At 29.5% G+C, this 17140-nt stretch overlaps 1 protein-coding gene across 1 annotated transcript in view; it reads right to left on the bottom strand.

Annotated features, from left to right (window-relative positions):
- Positions 1 to 17140, bottom strand: part of dock4b (dedicator of cytokinesis 4b) — a 128244-nt gene that overhangs the window by 61569 nt on the left and 49535 nt on the right. The window contains 6 exon segments of the mRNA XM_051107299.1: positions 2024 to 2149; positions 5617 to 5705; positions 7780 to 7912; positions 8024 to 8084; positions 8167 to 8248; positions 14066 to 14217. Coding sequence (XP_050963256.1) covers positions 2024 to 2149; positions 5617 to 5705; positions 7780 to 7912; positions 8024 to 8084; positions 8167 to 8248; positions 14066 to 14217 — 643 coding nt within the window.

The raw sequence follows: 17140 nt of genomic DNA, 5'->3' as shown, positions 1-17140 counted from the left end.
TTTTAGCCACATTTTTAAAGCATTGTTGCATCTGCAAATAAAGGGGACAGAGAACTTGAGTCAGTGAGCAGAGGAAGTGTGGGTTTCTGTATGTGCACATAATGTATTTAAGTGTGTGCAGTCCTATTTCGAGACCCAAATTCAAAGCAGTAGCCATGCCAACTAATGGCCATATAACAGTTGCTGTAGCAACAATCAGAAGTGAGTTTCCTGAAAGATGGAAACTGAACTATGTATGTGAACACACATACTGAGAACAGAGAGAAGATCAGCCTACAGCAAAGGACTAATAATAAATCGGGTGGCCATAAGGCACGGTTACTGCCAGCGACGGCACATTCATCCAGGAGGCAGCAGACAGGCTGCTTGTGCAACCAAAACATCTGGGTCAGAAATGGAACGACGGAGGGAGAAAATAAGTCTTAGACGCGCACAGACTGCCTGATGAATGTCGCACACAAAAATGGCAAGAGCTTCACGAACTTACGAGTTTCGTAAGAGAATCTTTTATCAGTTTGATGGACTGAGTTTTGCTGACACAAGATGCATTTATGAATGTTGAGGTTAAATATAAAATCAAGGGATGATTTAATGATTTAAATGTTTAAGAAAAATATAAATACAATACAATGTAAACATTAAATATACATTAAAACTTAAAAAATTAAAACTAAAAACTACACCGAGAAAATGAATTACAGTCTAATTGAGCATGAATGGAAATTTCTGAATATAATACATTTAAATTACAACTTATGCACATTTTCCCATAATTTTGTTAGTTTGGAGAGACTTTCTTCAGGCTACAAAGAAATAAAGAAGAAGGTGCCCTAATTGGAGCCAATCCAAGAAGCAATTTATTTTATTTTATTTTATTTTATTAGAACAGTAAGCCAGTGATTTTATTCAGAAAGCTTAAAAATAAAATAAATAGTAATAAAATGATATTAAATAAAAAAAAACAAGAATAAAAATAAGTAATTAAGTAATAAGCTAAAATTAAACTTTTTTATTTTTTATTGTTTCTGTTTTTTTATTTTTTTTTTTTGTTTATTTGTTTGTTTGTTTTGATTGCGATCTTTTATTATTAACTAACTAGTTTTGTTTGATTTGTTTTTTTTTTTTGTTTTGTTTATGTTTCACAAAACATGATAATACCATTTTCAGATCCAATAAATCACCATTGCACATGTGCAAAAGCATGGTATTACTATGATAATTCTCCCAAATTGATATTTTATTTTGTACATATCCATAAACCTAGTAATAACAAAGTATATGACCAAAAAAAACATATTACAGTCATACATTTTATTTTATTTTATTTTAGGATGCAATTTAATTATTTACCCTTTTACAAATACAAAACACATTTCAGTTTGTGTCTCATTAAATGCACTACCTTAAAATAAATTATATTATTTTTGTATTACAGAACAAAAAGCTTTAGCACTGTGTTAATGTCCTAAAATACCTTACTTTTATTTTATTTTATTGTATTATTTTTGCTGAATTAATACTTTTATTCAGCAAGGTTGCATTAAACTGATTAAAAGTGACTTTCATAATACATAAACTATTTCTACCTCAAATAAATGCTTTTCTTTTAAGTATTGTATTTCTCAAAGAATCCTAAAAATGTATCACGATTTCCACAAAAATGAAGCAGCACAACAGTTTTCAAAAATAACAATAGTAAATGTTATGTGAGCAGCAAATCATCATATTAGAATGATTTCTGCAGGATCATGTGACACTGAAGACTGGAGTAATGATGCTGACTGAATGATTACATCTTTGACTACATTCAAACAGAAAATAAGTATTTAAAATTGTAATAATATGTCACTTTATTACGGTTTATACTGTATTTTTAATTAAATAAATGAAGACTTGGTAAGCATAAAAGAAACTTCTTTCAAAAACATTTAAGAATATGCCAACTCCAAAATTTTGATTGGTCGTGTATATATGCACATAAGCGAAAAATATGCACAAATGCAAAAGCAAAAATGATTTTCACCTGGCATGATGACATCAGAGAAGCCCAGTTTTTTGGTAATGGACACTCCTCTGGTAAAAAGCACCATGTATTCTCTCCGCAGCTGCTCGATGTCGCCGTGTAGCAACTGGAGCGCCACCGCCAGACCTGGATTGAACACACACATCGAAATCATATTAATTTTTAAACAAAGACGGCATAATATGAGCTAATTACAGATGATTATTCACAGCTTTCTTTAATCAATCACTTCATGAACGGACCTTTACCCAACAGACGGACACGGAGAAAACTTTGCACCTGCACATGATGAATATTCACAGGTATTCACTGGAGATCACATGAATATTCATTAGAAAGCTCTGAATATAATAATCCTCCCACACTCCACTCGCTTACTTGGAGAGGTTGTGATAAAATGTCAATTTTGCCTAATTGTATTCGGTCCAGATGAGTTTTGGCAGTGTTTCAGTGGTTTGCATTTGGGTAAATGCCACTGCTTTTGCGACAATGGCAATGAATATTCACAAGTAATGATGTGAAAGTGATGTTATGCACCAAAAAAACCATACTATTAGCCCACAACTGCCTCTGGTAAAATTTCCAACACATAAAAATGAATTAAATTGATCCACAGCAACTATCTCCTTACATCAGAGTTATTATAGCTATAACCATAAAACAGCTAAAAACCCCCCCCACTAAAACTACTAAAAGTATTTTAATTACTTGAAATTAAAATAAACATTAAATCGTTTAACTTCATGTCTAAAATGGAAATTAAAAGAAGAAATAAAAATGATACAGTCATTAAAAATAATAAAAATGACAAAAACAAAATATTACGAAAACGAAAAAAAAAAATCTAACTCAAATTCTAAATTCTAAATTCTAAATTCACATTTAAAATTCAAAATTCCAAATCCAAGTTAAATTCCAAATTCAAAAATTCTAACCAATTCAAAATATTAATAAAAACTAGAATACAATCTTAATGATACTAATGTAATTTCCAGCCATTTTAACCCGTTTTCCAATGTTTTCCTTTTTGCTAAGCTTTGGAAAACTGGGCGGCTTAGGACGGAAAAAAACACTGACAGTAAAATGATTAAGCAAACATGCATCAGCGTCTGCGCTACTGCAGCTCTTAATGATGATCTGAGGTTGATCATAAACCTCGTCTGCTGGCACATACTCAATGGCAACGGCTTCATGTTGTATAATCGCTGTTTGATGGCACAGGGTCAAGGAAGTGCTGTTGGAGAATTATTCAATTACTGAACTCGCACAGCGTCTCCATTAATCACACGGACAGATTCAGAGCGTGCCCGTGGGAACTGAGCCAAACTAAACCTACCCAGATAGAAATGTTACGCCAGTAGTGTCCATTAATTTCTCAGCAATTAGAAGACAACGATAAATAAAATGTTCTGTGCATATGATTTGAATGCATAATGCATTGGATATTTAAGTGACTATATAAGATGCATTTATGGATGTCAAGGTTAAATGTAAAATCAAGGCAAAATGTTTAATAAAAATGTAAAAATTAAATTAAATTAAATTAAATTAAATTAAATTAAATTAAATTAAATTAAATTAAACCACAAAGCCCTTTAAAACTGGCTCCAATTAAGGCAACATTTTTATTAAAAATGCTAATAAAATAACATTAAGTATAAACTAAAATGAAAGTATAAAGTATGAAGCATAAATTATAAATGAAATGAAATTTGATTTTAATGTAACATTGCTCTATAAGTACAGCAATTAAATAATAAACCAAAATAAACTGAAATTAAAATTAAATTATAAATTAAAATGAAAGTATAAACTAAAATTAAATTATAGAATAAAATTAATTAAATAAATAAAATTAAATCTCTAATGTAACACTTCTCTATAATTACAGTAAAAAGTACAGTTAAAATTAGGTTAAATAAATAAATAAAGGGAAATAAATTCTATTATAAATTATAAAAATGATAAATGTTAAGCTCTTTAGATTAGGCTCCAATTAAGGCAATATTTTAAATAAAAATGTTTACAAAATATTAAATTTATAAAATAATAATAAAATAAGCAATTAAATAATAAACTAAAACTAAAATTAAATTATAAACTACAAAATTTAATTAAATATAAATTAAATTACATTATAAAGTATAAATTATAAGTTATACATTAAATTAAATTACATTATTAAATTAAATTAAAATTAAGTTTAATTTGATCTCCAATGCAGCATTACTCTATAATTACAGTCCGAATACAGTTAAAATTAGGTTTAAATGAAATAAAATAAATTATGTCAATTATAAAAAATATAAATGTTAAGCCATTTAGGATTTGCTCCAATTAAGGCACCACTCTAAATAAAATTTAAATAAAATAATATTGCATTTAAATATAAAGAGAATCCAAAAAATTAAATAAATTAAATGAAACTAAAACCAAATTAAATTATAAACTAAATGACTTAAATTAAGTTATAAATTAAGTTAAATTAAATTGTTAAGCCCTTTAGGATTGGCTCTAAATTAACAGAACTCCATTGGATTACTATATATATATATATTCAGTGATCTCCAGTGTAACACTGCTTTGTAATTACAGTCGAAGTACAGTTAATTTATTTTCAGCCTATTATCATAATCATTATCATAATGTTTAATAAGGTCCTGATAAAGCTGTTCCTTTGTTCTGTTCAGCGTAACTGATGTGGTGCAGATTAATCTAATAGAAATGTCACGGCTGATGAGTGAGTATCACTCAAGGATGTAAGGATGTGATCTCACTTCCACCGCATGAGCAGGCGTTTAACAAACCCCCTGAATAATTTCATACATTAGCAGAAATCATATCTTCATTCATTGGGATAAAATCCTGATGCAGCTTTTGTGAGCATTACTGCTCATTGTTTGCTGAATAAACGACTTGGAGTCAGTCATCATAATTAATGTATTCCCTGCTTTTGCGATGTGATTATTCAACATCTAACGGATGCGGAGGTGCTGCGTACAATTACCCAGCCCTTCACAGAAAACGCAGAAATCGCAAAAAGCTGCAAATCTACCATCTGGATGCTTGTGCTTCTTTATGTGCATATCTCCTTTTTTTCCCCCTGCCGAAATGAAAGTTATTACCATGTGTAGCTGTTTGGATAAGCCACCCTGAGGGTCTTTTCATGCTTCTTCAGATCTAAAATCATTAACCTCGAGTCATCATGCAAATGAGGTTTCTGGGAGAGCCGAGCATCTTTACACCACCGCCAGCGTACACAAGCATTATGCTGAAAATGGAGTTTTTATTTTGAGGGGAAATACACTTTTTCACGTTTCTGTTCTGTTGAAGTCCAAAGTTTCATGCACCAAAAAGCCTTAATTACATTTTAATGACCATTTTCCATCCTCTCTCTGACTTTTACAATAAAAAAAGACTGTTACTGTACCTTTAAGACTATATGCAAATGAGCTCTTATTTGATTGGCTAACCTTTCATGCTGATATGTAAACATGGGCGGGCTTATGTTAATGTTATGATGTGACAACCAGGGCAATTTCCGCCCCGTTTATGAAAACTGTTGTTAATAAACGACTTGAAGGTTTCGTTACCTGTGTTGGAGCCTGAGAGGTTGTATCTGGAGTTGACTTTCTTAATGATGTTTTCATGGATTTGACTCCAGTCGCTTTCTGTGTTGCAACTGCACAAAACAAGGGCAATCAGAGCGCTGGATTCAATCACAGAGACACGGATATAAAGAATAGCAATCATACTAACAGCCTGAAGGACTGGCCACGAGCCAGCTGATAATGTGTGAGTGAACCAACAAAGATCTAGAGCCGAACACATCTGCCTGTCGTCCGGTGCAAAGTAGGTCACAATAATCACAGATTGTTGAAACATTTTTGCATTTGTATTTTAGATACCAGTTCTTCGAATTAAAACCCCTGTATTTTAGTGCATGCAAAAAGTGTCCAATAATACAGAAAACTTTCTCAAATTTGAATGTGGAATAGAGAACATAAGCTATAATAAAAATAAGGACAAAGGCAACTTTGTTTATTTTTAAGGACAATTATTAGCCAGTGCCAAAATAAAATAAGACAAAAAATAAAAATGAAATAAATAAATGAATCCTTTCTGAATGAAGTTGTTGGCTAATTATCTTTATTGAATCAAAATGATAAAATAGGATTTATGACTTTTTCAACATCTTTATTCCTTTCTTTATTTTGGAGTTTCATGCCATGCTATCATCTTATACTGTTTTCATGGCAAAAACTGGGTTAAATCTGTTTTACAACAGAGGAGATCATTTTTACGTATAAAGACAAATGTAAAAAAAAAATAAAATAAAACTAAATAATATTTTACATTTATAATTTAAATTTGAATTGAATTACAATTTTGTAGTTTAAATTAAATTTTTGTTTAATATTCTTTTATTATTATTTATTTTATTTTTGAGCTTTCTGAATAAAAATCACTGGCTGACTAAATATTTTTTTTACATTTATAACTTAATTTAAATTTTGTAGTTTATAATTTGAATTTAATTTTAGTTTAACTTTGGCTTATTTAATTATTTATTTGTATTCTTATTTTTTAAGATTAATATTATTTTATTACTATTTATTTTATTTTTAAGCTCTCTGAATAAAAAAAAAAAAAAAAAAAAAAAAAAAAAATCACTGGCTGACTGTTATACTAATTCATAAAATAAAACAAAATAAAAAATACTCATGGCAATTTCGTGTTAATTTACAAATTAAAAAATTAAAATTCATAATTGAATTTAAATTTTGTACTTTATAATTTTAATGTAATTTTATAAAATAAAATAAAATAAAATAAAATAAAATAAAATAAAATAAAATAAAATAAAATAAAAAAATACTCATGGCAATTTTGTGTTGTTGATTTACTAACCAAATCCTTTTAAAATAAAATAAAATAAAATATTTTACATTTATAATTTAATTTAAATTTTGTAGTTTATAATTTGAATTAAATTTTAGTTCAGTTCTGGCTTATTTAATTATTTTTTTATTTTTTTATTTAATATTATTTTATTACTATTTATATTATTTTTAAGCTTTCTGAATAAAATCACTGGCTTACTGTTATATTAATTCATAATATAACAGTATATTATAACAGTATATTAATTTAAATTTTGTAGTTTATAATTTGAATTAAATTTTAGTTCAATTTTGGCTTATTTAATTGTTTATTTTTATTTTATTTTAATTTATTTTTTCTTATTATTTTTTTTTATTTAATATTATTTTATTACTATTCATTTTATTTTTAAGCTTTCTGAATAAAATCACTGGCTTACTGTTATATTAATTCATAAAATAAAATAAAATAAAATAAAATAAAATAAAATAAAATAAAATAAAATAAAATAAAATAAAATAAAATAAATGCTTAGAATTTATGACTTGTTTAATACATTGCTTTTTTTTTCACATTCACATCAATCACATTTACTTTACTTACTATAGGTGTACCATATATTTTCATCATCCAAAACTATTTTCATGGCAAATTTCTTTCTTGACATGAATTTTAAGATTCCCTTACATTTGCAGATTTTCCATAACTGTAGAAAATTACCTAACATGAACATGATGGTGACCAGACAACCTCTTCCAATGTGACCAATCAGGCGAAAGAGTAAGTAGAAACCAAGAAGTCAGACTTGATTGATTTCACGGTCCTGGGGTGTTACGCAGGGCGTGTGTGTGTGTGTGTTGAGGGTCACTTACGCATAGACCTTCAGCAGGTGGTCGTCTTTGGAGTCAGCAGTGAGAAGATCAGCGATGCTGACCACAGCACAGCCGAACGGACGTCTGTACTGCACATTACACGTGTTCTTCTTCTCTCCTGCACCCATCCTCCCTACACACACACACACACACACACACACATATATAAGACATCAGCGCTCATCAAACGCCTGCAGGATCTTTGGCATCAGTAATTATTCAGTGGAGAAACGTCGGCTTTTACCAATCCTAATGATGTGTACCACAATATACACGTCTTTTCTCAGGTCGCCGCTGCCCAGATCCTGAATAAAACATAAAGCAGCGTTAATCAGCACAGATTACTCTGCATGATTACTCTGCCAGTGATTTCATCTCAACACTCACCACAAAAAGTGTGCATTGTCTTTCGCTCTTCTCGGGAAACTTGGGCAGACCGTTTTTATTGAGTTTAACAAAGAACCTTTCACTGCAAAACAAAGAGAGAGAGAGCGAGAGAAATACTTTCAGTTCATACAATGAGTTTATTCTGCACTGTAAAAACACAGAGACATCAAGCAATAGCATTTTTAAAGACTGTGAAGACAAAATATATATAAAATCTATCATTTTCGGCACAGCAGACACAATGCTGTTAAATTGACTTTGTCTAATAAAATATTTACAAAGCAAAATCTCATACATAAAACGGTTTATCATCACAGGATCATAATCATCAAGAATTTGTAAAGTAAAGCATGCTATTAAAACAAAACTAAACAAATAAAATAAAATAAAACATTTTAGGATATTTGCCAGGAGAATAAAAATTACGGTATGTAAAAAGATAAATAATTAAATTGCATCCCAAATAAAACAAAATAAAATAAAATAAAATAAAATAAAATAAAATAAAATAAAATAAAATAAAATAAAATAAAATAAAAAAAAAGTATTTTATGACATTTGCCAAGAGAAGAGTAATTACAGTATGTAAAAAGGTAAATAATTAATTTGCATCCAAAATAAAATAAAATATTTTAGGACATTTGTCAAGAGACAAATAATTATGGTATGTAAAAAGGTAAATAATTAAAAATAAAATAAAATAAAATAAAATATTTTATGACATTTTCCAAGAGAAGTTTACTTATGGTATGTAAAAAGGTAAATAATTAAACTGTAACCAAAATCAATTCAAATCAAATATTTTTGGACATTTGCCAAGAGAAGAATAATTATGGTATGTAAAAAGGTAAATAATTCAATTGCATCCAAAATAAAATAAAATAAAATTTTAGGACAAATGACGCAGTAATAAATTGTTTTTTTACTGTAGAAATACTACGATTTTTTTTATATGCACCCTAGTAATACCATGTTTCTGGACATGTACGACCTGTAAATTACATCCAAAAAATAAAATAAAAATATATTTTTTAAAAATAATAAACTAAAATAACCAATTAATAATCAAAAATCACAACAAAAACCTATAATAACCAAATTTAAAAGTGTTTTTTGGACAGGTACCAAGCAAATATTTTATTTTTTTATTTTATTTTATACTATGAATTGGTATTTCCAGCTGATTCCATCACTGTACCACAGTAATTTTTTTGATGAGCTGCTGTATTTTTTAATAAATGCATCCTGCAAATCACAGAAATGTACATATAAACATGAGCTGTCAATACAGGACAGACCCACATGTCCTTCACCCACCAACCTCATAATCCAGTTACATGACTTCCACAGCTCCATGATAAAAAGACAAGCGGCCCTATAAATGTATCCCAACAGGAACAATAGCTGGCAATAGAAATCGAACAAAACTTTCGGATCCAATCCACTCAGGAATACACACGCATTCATGCACAGACTTGTATTAAATGGCCTCTTCACACAAACACCATGTAATTAACTGTGCATTGTTGCGAGGCAGGAACACAAAGGCTGTTTTGGCCTTTGACACGCAGCTGCAGGGCCGCGATGGCTTTCTGAAGAGTCGTCTGTGGACACTGGGATATTGCTATCGGCAGATATCACGCCACCATTTCCATAACGCACAGACGGGCGGCTTTCTTTCGCTCGCGCCCCAGAATTTGATACTTCCTCCCTTGATCCCGGGGATTGTAACATGACAAGTTCAAATGGGACACCGATACGAGCCCCCGCCTCCCTTCGACGCGGCCGGAAAAGTGATCCTTGTTTGTCTGGGTGGATAAATTAACCGTGCCACAAAACGGTCCCGTGGGAACGGAGGGGGGGCCGTTACCCAAAAGGCTGTCAATCAGCACTTTGTAAACATCCTTTGGCAGAAATGAAGTGAAACACTGATAGACTGTTTCTCTCACACACGCTGGCACAACAGGCTTTTGGTAGCAGCGCTCAGACTGTATCCTCGGCTTTTTTGTAACAGCAGTTGCTGTCCGTGCACCGCTAGATGAAATGGGTATAACTGGTAACAAGAGCTGCCTAACACCAGGACTAATGCTGAATCACTCCAAACAAAGAAAAGCTGCCCCAAAAAAATAAAATAAATAAAATAAAATAAAATAAATATTTGTATTTTTAAATATTTTTAATTAATAATAACGATAATAATAGTAATAATTGTATTATTATTATTTTATTCATTATTATAGTTATTATTGAAAGATAATTATAATAAATAAATAATTAATAAATCAAATAAAATATACATTTATAATTCAACATATAGTCTAAAATTAGAAAACTATTTATTAGAGATTAAATTAAATTAGAGATTTTTTTACAAACTGTTATAATGATGAAATAATTAGAAATAATAACGATTATAATATTAACAATAATAATATAGCATATTAAAAAATTAAGATATGTTACAAATATACTTTAAGAAATTATTATTAGAAATAAGATGAAGAAAAGGACAATAGTTCATAATAAATATTATAATATGAGTTTGTATCAGTTTATAAATAAAATATTAGAAAAGTTAAATAAAAAAATTTATAAAATATAAATTGATATTTAAACTTTCAGTTTGAAATTAGAAAACAATGTTTATTTTTTTACAAACTCTAATTTAATAATAATAATAATAATAATAATAATAATAATAATAATAGAAATAAAATAAATAGAATAAATAGAAACTAAAATAATGAATTAACAATAAATATTTGAATTAATATTTAAACTTTCAGTTTGAAATTAGAAAACAATTTTTATTTTTACAAACTGTTATAATGATGAAATAATAATACTAATACACATTAATAATAATAATAATTATTATTATTATTATTAATATTATTATTATTACTATTAATAATAATAAATATTGTGTGTAATAATAATATAATAATAATAATAATAATAATAATAATTAATTAATATAATATGATACAAATATACTTAAGAAATGATTATTAGAAATAAGATGAAGGAGAAGAGGACAATAGTATACAATAAATTAATGTAATCTGAGTTCGTAACCTCTCTTTTGACTTTTTCTTTTAGACAAATGTAGAGGAAAAACAAACTACTAACCTAAAAGTAATAATTTAAGACAGCTAACTTAACAAGATGCTAAATTACAGACATTACAGGAAATAAAAAGGAAATACAACAATAATTAAAATAAATAAACAAATATTTCTTCTTCTGCATTTCTTTTTTAGCTCCCTTCTTAGTCTAGATTGACAAACCTGGCATTGTATACTGGGAAGACTGTTGGCTTTTTGACACATTGCTTTTGTTCCTCTTTTGTAAGCATCTGTTAAATGCATAAACGTAGATGTTTATTACATACTCAGAAGTATGTACTTTCACGATCACATAACGTTTTTAACAGCACATTAAATGCATTTAGTGTAAAAAATTCAAATTGGGATGCAGCCCTAGCGATTCCCGGGAATCTGGGCAGCGCTGTGATTAAATCCACAGGAGCTGTCAGGATGGACATTGAGCAGATTCGAAGCCGCAGGCCAGTCTGGCACAGGCTGAAAAAACGGGAGCCACCACTCCATATAGAAACAAAAAAGACGAATAATTAACTGGAAACCAGCCAACTAAGCAGGTAGGGAAATCGTGATGGATCAGAGCCACATTAATATTCTCCTTCAAGACTACAGACAGGCACTGAGGAGGAAAAAACTCCAATCAATGAACACTGAGACAATGTGAGCAAACGCCACCGAGCAGCTGCCGAGACGGTTACAGTCTGTAATTAACCATTAGATGAGATAAACAGGTACACACACACACACACACACACACAACCGTCTGAAGGCTCTCACAGCCTCCACTGCAGGTGTGTTTCCCTGATGAAAACTGTTTATTTGTTTTTCATCTGTCTGGCTGTGGCCAGGAACAAACAAAGGAGGAAGTTCATATAATGAGGTTATGATTGACGAGAACATCCTGGATACAAACAGGATATTTTTCCACAAAAGGAAGAGTTTTTATTATAACACTGATATGAAAACTGACTTTTTATGTCACAATTTGTCATTTTTTTTCTTGCAAGTTTATAGAATTCAGAATTGTGAAAAATAAAAGGAAAGAATTCAGGATACAAAGAAACAAGTCTGAATCGTGAGGTGTAAACTCAGAATTGCGAGAAAAAAGTACAAATTGTGAGATATAAACTCAATTGCGATAAATAAGTATGAATTGCCAAAAATGTACAGATTGCGAGAGATAAATTCATAATTGCAAGAAAAAACTCAGAATTGCGAGAAAAAAGTACGAATTGTGAAATATAAATTCAGAAATGTGAGAAAAAAGTATGAATTGTGAGATATAAACTCAAAATTGCGATAAATAAGTATGAATTGCCAAAAATGTACGGATTGTGAGAGATAAATTCATAATTGCAAGAAAAAACGCAGAATCGCGAGAAAAAATGTAAGAATTGTGAAATATAAATTCAGAAATGCGAGAAAAAAGTATGAATTGCGAGATATAAGCTCAAAATTGCGATAAATAAGTATGAATTGCAAGATAAACTCAGAATTGCGAGAAAAATGTATGAATTGTGAAATATAAATTCAGAAACGTGAGAAAAAAGTATGAATTGTGAGAGACAAACTCAGAGTTGCGAGAAAAAGCTACAAACTATGAGAAAAAAAGCATGAATTGCAAGAGATAAACACATAATTCTGAGAAAAATGTACAATTTGTGAGAGATAAACTATGTACAAATTGCGATAAAAATGTACAAATTGTGAAACTCAGAATTGAGAGAAAAGAGTATAAATTGCAAGATAAACTCAAAATGCAAGTAAAGTAGTAAAAATTGCAAGATAAACTCAAAATCATGAGCAAAAGAGTATGAACTGCGAGGAAAGTATGAATTGTGAGATATAAACTCAGAACTGCGAGAAAAAAAAGTATGAACTGTCACAGAGAAAAATGTACGAATTGTGAGACAAACTTATAACTGCGAGCGTACGAATTGTAAAACTCAGAATTGCGAGAAAAATGTACGAATTGTAAGATGAACTCAAAACTGCAAGCAAAAAAGTAAGAACTGCAAGATATAAACTCGCAACTATAAAAGTGTATGAATTGTGAGATATAAGCTCAGAATTGCGATAGAAATGTACGAAATTTGAGATAAACTCAAAACTAAGAGAAAAATTTACGAATTGCGATACAGAAACTCAGAATTGCAAGAAAAATGTATGAATTTCAAGATAAACTCATAATTGCGAGAAAAATGTAAATTGCATGAGATAAACTCATAATTGCGAGAAAAATGTAAATTGCATGAGATAAACTCAGAATTGCGAGAAAAGAGTATGAATTGCAAGAAACTTACAATTGCGAAAAAGATTTGTACATTTGTACAATTGTGTTTTTACTTTTTTTATTCTATAGCGTAAACAGGCATCCATTAAAAAATGATATTCTTTTGAACGTTCTATTCATTACAGCATCCACAAGAATCCTTCAACACTGATGATTACGAGTAATGTTTCTTCAGCAGCAAATACACAAGTGGCATCATGTGGCACTGAAGACTGGAGTAATGATGCTGAAAATTCAGCTTTGATCACAGGAATAAATGACATGTGAACACATTCAAATAGAAAACAGTTCTTTTAAATTGTAATAATGTTTCACAAAATTACTGTATATTTATTGTATTTCTAATCAAACAAATGCAGCCTTGGTGAATATAAGAGTCGTCTTTCAAACCAATAGTAAAAAATCGTACCGACCCCGAACATTTGAATGGTAGTGTACGAGTGCACAAATCTACATCTGAATACGTTCATAAGCATGTATAAATGATTGGTTAGATGCTCACCTGAGCGGTTTGTTCTCTCGACTGTCATAGATGAAGAAGAAAACCTCCAGCTCTTCACCCAGGTTTGAGCTCATCAGACTCTTCAAGTGGACAAACAGGTGATGTGTGCTGACAGGAGTCGGAGTTTCCTTCTTCCGGTGCCGATTCTCCATCTATCCATCCAAACAAACACATACAGATTGTTACATGCAATGCATGCATTTTCCAATAAAGCAAGACATAAAAGTGACCCAGTAACACAATGCATATAAATTTTTAACTTTGCATTGTGTTTCTCTTTTTTAAAAAAAGCTGTGCATAATATCATCAGAGATGCACCGCATATTCCACTGAATTCAGGCCGCTCCATGTTGACAGCACGACTCCTTTTCAGCCAGCCAAATCTAATTTGTTTCAGTTAATGTGCTCCTTTCTTTGCAATGACACCACGGAGAGCAATGTCAAATGCACAAACACACACACACACACACACACAGCACTGCACACATGCTCATTTTTACATTGCTGTTGTGTAACAAACACACTTTTTATGTGGGAGTATCATCTATTGGACGGTGTAGAGTCGTTGAACCGCACTGTATTCTCTGTGAGGACACTGAGGTGTGAACAGGCGTGATGTGAAATACAAAAAGGCCAACGGGCAGCGCATATGCTCTATCTGTGTGTATTCATGAGTACGACAGAGACGAACACTAATGAACACTTTAATTTAAAAAGTCATTATAATACAAACCAATTAAACTAAAACAAAGGCATGTGGCCTTTAAGTATTTCTCAGTTAATTAGCACTGCATGCTTTGCAAGCGATTATTCAAGTAAACAGACAGTCATTAGGATTAATGTGTCCCAAGATATGTTAAAAACAGTATGCCAGTGGTGCGCTGATTGTGGCATCTTTTTTTTTTTGGCTAATATTACACACAATGCACAACAGAAAAGGAGACTGCAATGAAACATCTGCAATTATAGAAAGGTACAACGTAGTTTTTAAATGCATGAACAATAATGTGATAAATAATACATAATAATGTATTTTACGGTAATGTATTTAATGAGATTCTAACACATCAAATAATTATGGTGTGTAAAAAGGTAAATAATTAAATTGCATCCAAAACAAAGTACATGCATGAACGTAGTAATGTAATAAATTATAAATAATAGTGTATTTTAAGGTAATGTATTTAATGAGATGCTAACACATGTAAAATAATTATGGTATGTAAAAAGGTAGATAAAATTACATTAATTTGAAATTAAAATTAGATTAAAATTAAATTGCATCCAAAATAAAATAAAATGAAATAAAATAATTATACATTTAAGTATAAAATTAAAAACATAAAATAAAATGACAAAATATAAAATAAAATGATAAAATACAAAAAAACTAAACTAAAATAAAAAAAATAAATAAAACAAACATTTAAATAAAATAAAATAAATTTATTTATAAATAAAAAATTACAAATAAAATGAAAAAATATCAAATGAAATAAAATATACAATATAAAATAAAAATTAAAAATTAAAATTAAAAATTAAAATTAAAATAAAAAATAATAAAAGAAATAAAATGAAAAAATATAAAATAAAAATAAAAATAAATAAAACAAAATAAAATGACAAAATATAATAAAATTAAATTAAATTAAAAATTAAATTCTAACATGTAAAATGATTACGTTATGTAAAACGGTAAACAATTAAAATCGCGTTAAAAATAAAATGTAATTAAAAATTACATTTTAACCTGTAAAATAATTACGGTAAATAATTAAGGTAAATAATTAATTCACATTAAAAATAAAATAAAATAAAATAAAAATGACAACATATAAAATAAAATGACAAATTAAACAAAATAAAATGATAAAATAAATAGTACTGTATGTAAATGTCATACCATTTTTTATTCAGAGAATTGTTATAAATATGAAATAAGTATTTTAAATAATAATAATAATACAAAAGTATTATACTTCTTTATATCGCTTATAATTATGAAAAAATATTTGACATAATAGTAATAACAATAATAAAAATGATGATTTCCAAACCAATACAATAATTAATAAAAAAATAAAAATCCTAATTATTTTGTAATGAGTTTTAAATAAATGTTGACATTTACATGTATAATTTAGGATAAATACTTTAAGTGCGTCCACAAATTTCAATTTACTGTAAAGTGCTGTAAGAGTAAAAACAAAAGTAAGTACATTAATAAAGTTCCTCCTTCGTGAGAAATGCCGTTAACAAAAGCTCAAATAACAGTGCTTTAATGGGAATGAATAGGCTAAACAAATAAAGCACAGGAATTTGTATAAAGACTTTATTCCCTGTTTGGCAGGTCGACTCAGATCACTTAAACTGCCTACTTTCACATCAAGAGCTCCAAACAAAGACCACCTGTGCTCTGATAATGCATGTGTGGGGTAATAATTGTCATGAATAACCAACCAAAAAGCGAAAACATTACCGATATCTGCTTCTAAAATTGACTAAATCAGACTCATAAATAAAAAATAATAATGGCTGATGAAGATTCAGTGAGCATTTTTATCTCTTTGCCATGTTTTCCCACTCCCAACCTCCCAGTTTCTTTCACACACACTCTTGTGTGTTGATGTCTGAATCCTCAGCGCTAATTAAAGTGTGTGTGGTGAGACTGTGTGACCTGATTCACTCCCACACTATTCATCACAGCACACTGGGTATGTGTCACAGGTAATGAGCTCCGTCTAAACACACACCAAACGCCTGCTATTCAATCACAGCTAAACTAGACCATCATAGCACAAAATAACCCAAATAAATCAATAACAACTGCCAAGAACTTCCTTTTTTAGCTTCGCTAGTCATTCATCATAAACGCCAGCTCTAAGTTTAAACAAGATCTGTTAATAAGCCTGTCATAACTTTGGAATTCATATGATTTTTTTGGCCGCCGACAATTAGCGGGTTGCAAACATCCGCTTCGTGTTTCATCAAATATGCATAAAGCTAACACATGTAAAATAATTACAGTGTAAAAAGGTAAATAATTAAACTTCATCCAAAATAAAATAAATG

This window comes from Labeo rohita, chromosome 4, assembly GCF_022985175.1.
Source record: "Labeo rohita strain BAU-BD-2019 chromosome 4, IGBB_LRoh.1.0, whole genome shotgun sequence".
Taxonomy (NCBI): Eukaryota; Metazoa; Chordata; class Actinopteri; order Cypriniformes; family Cyprinidae; genus Labeo; species Labeo rohita.
Note: the sequence above shows the minus strand (reverse complement) of the source record. Positions and strands in the feature narration are given on the sequence as shown.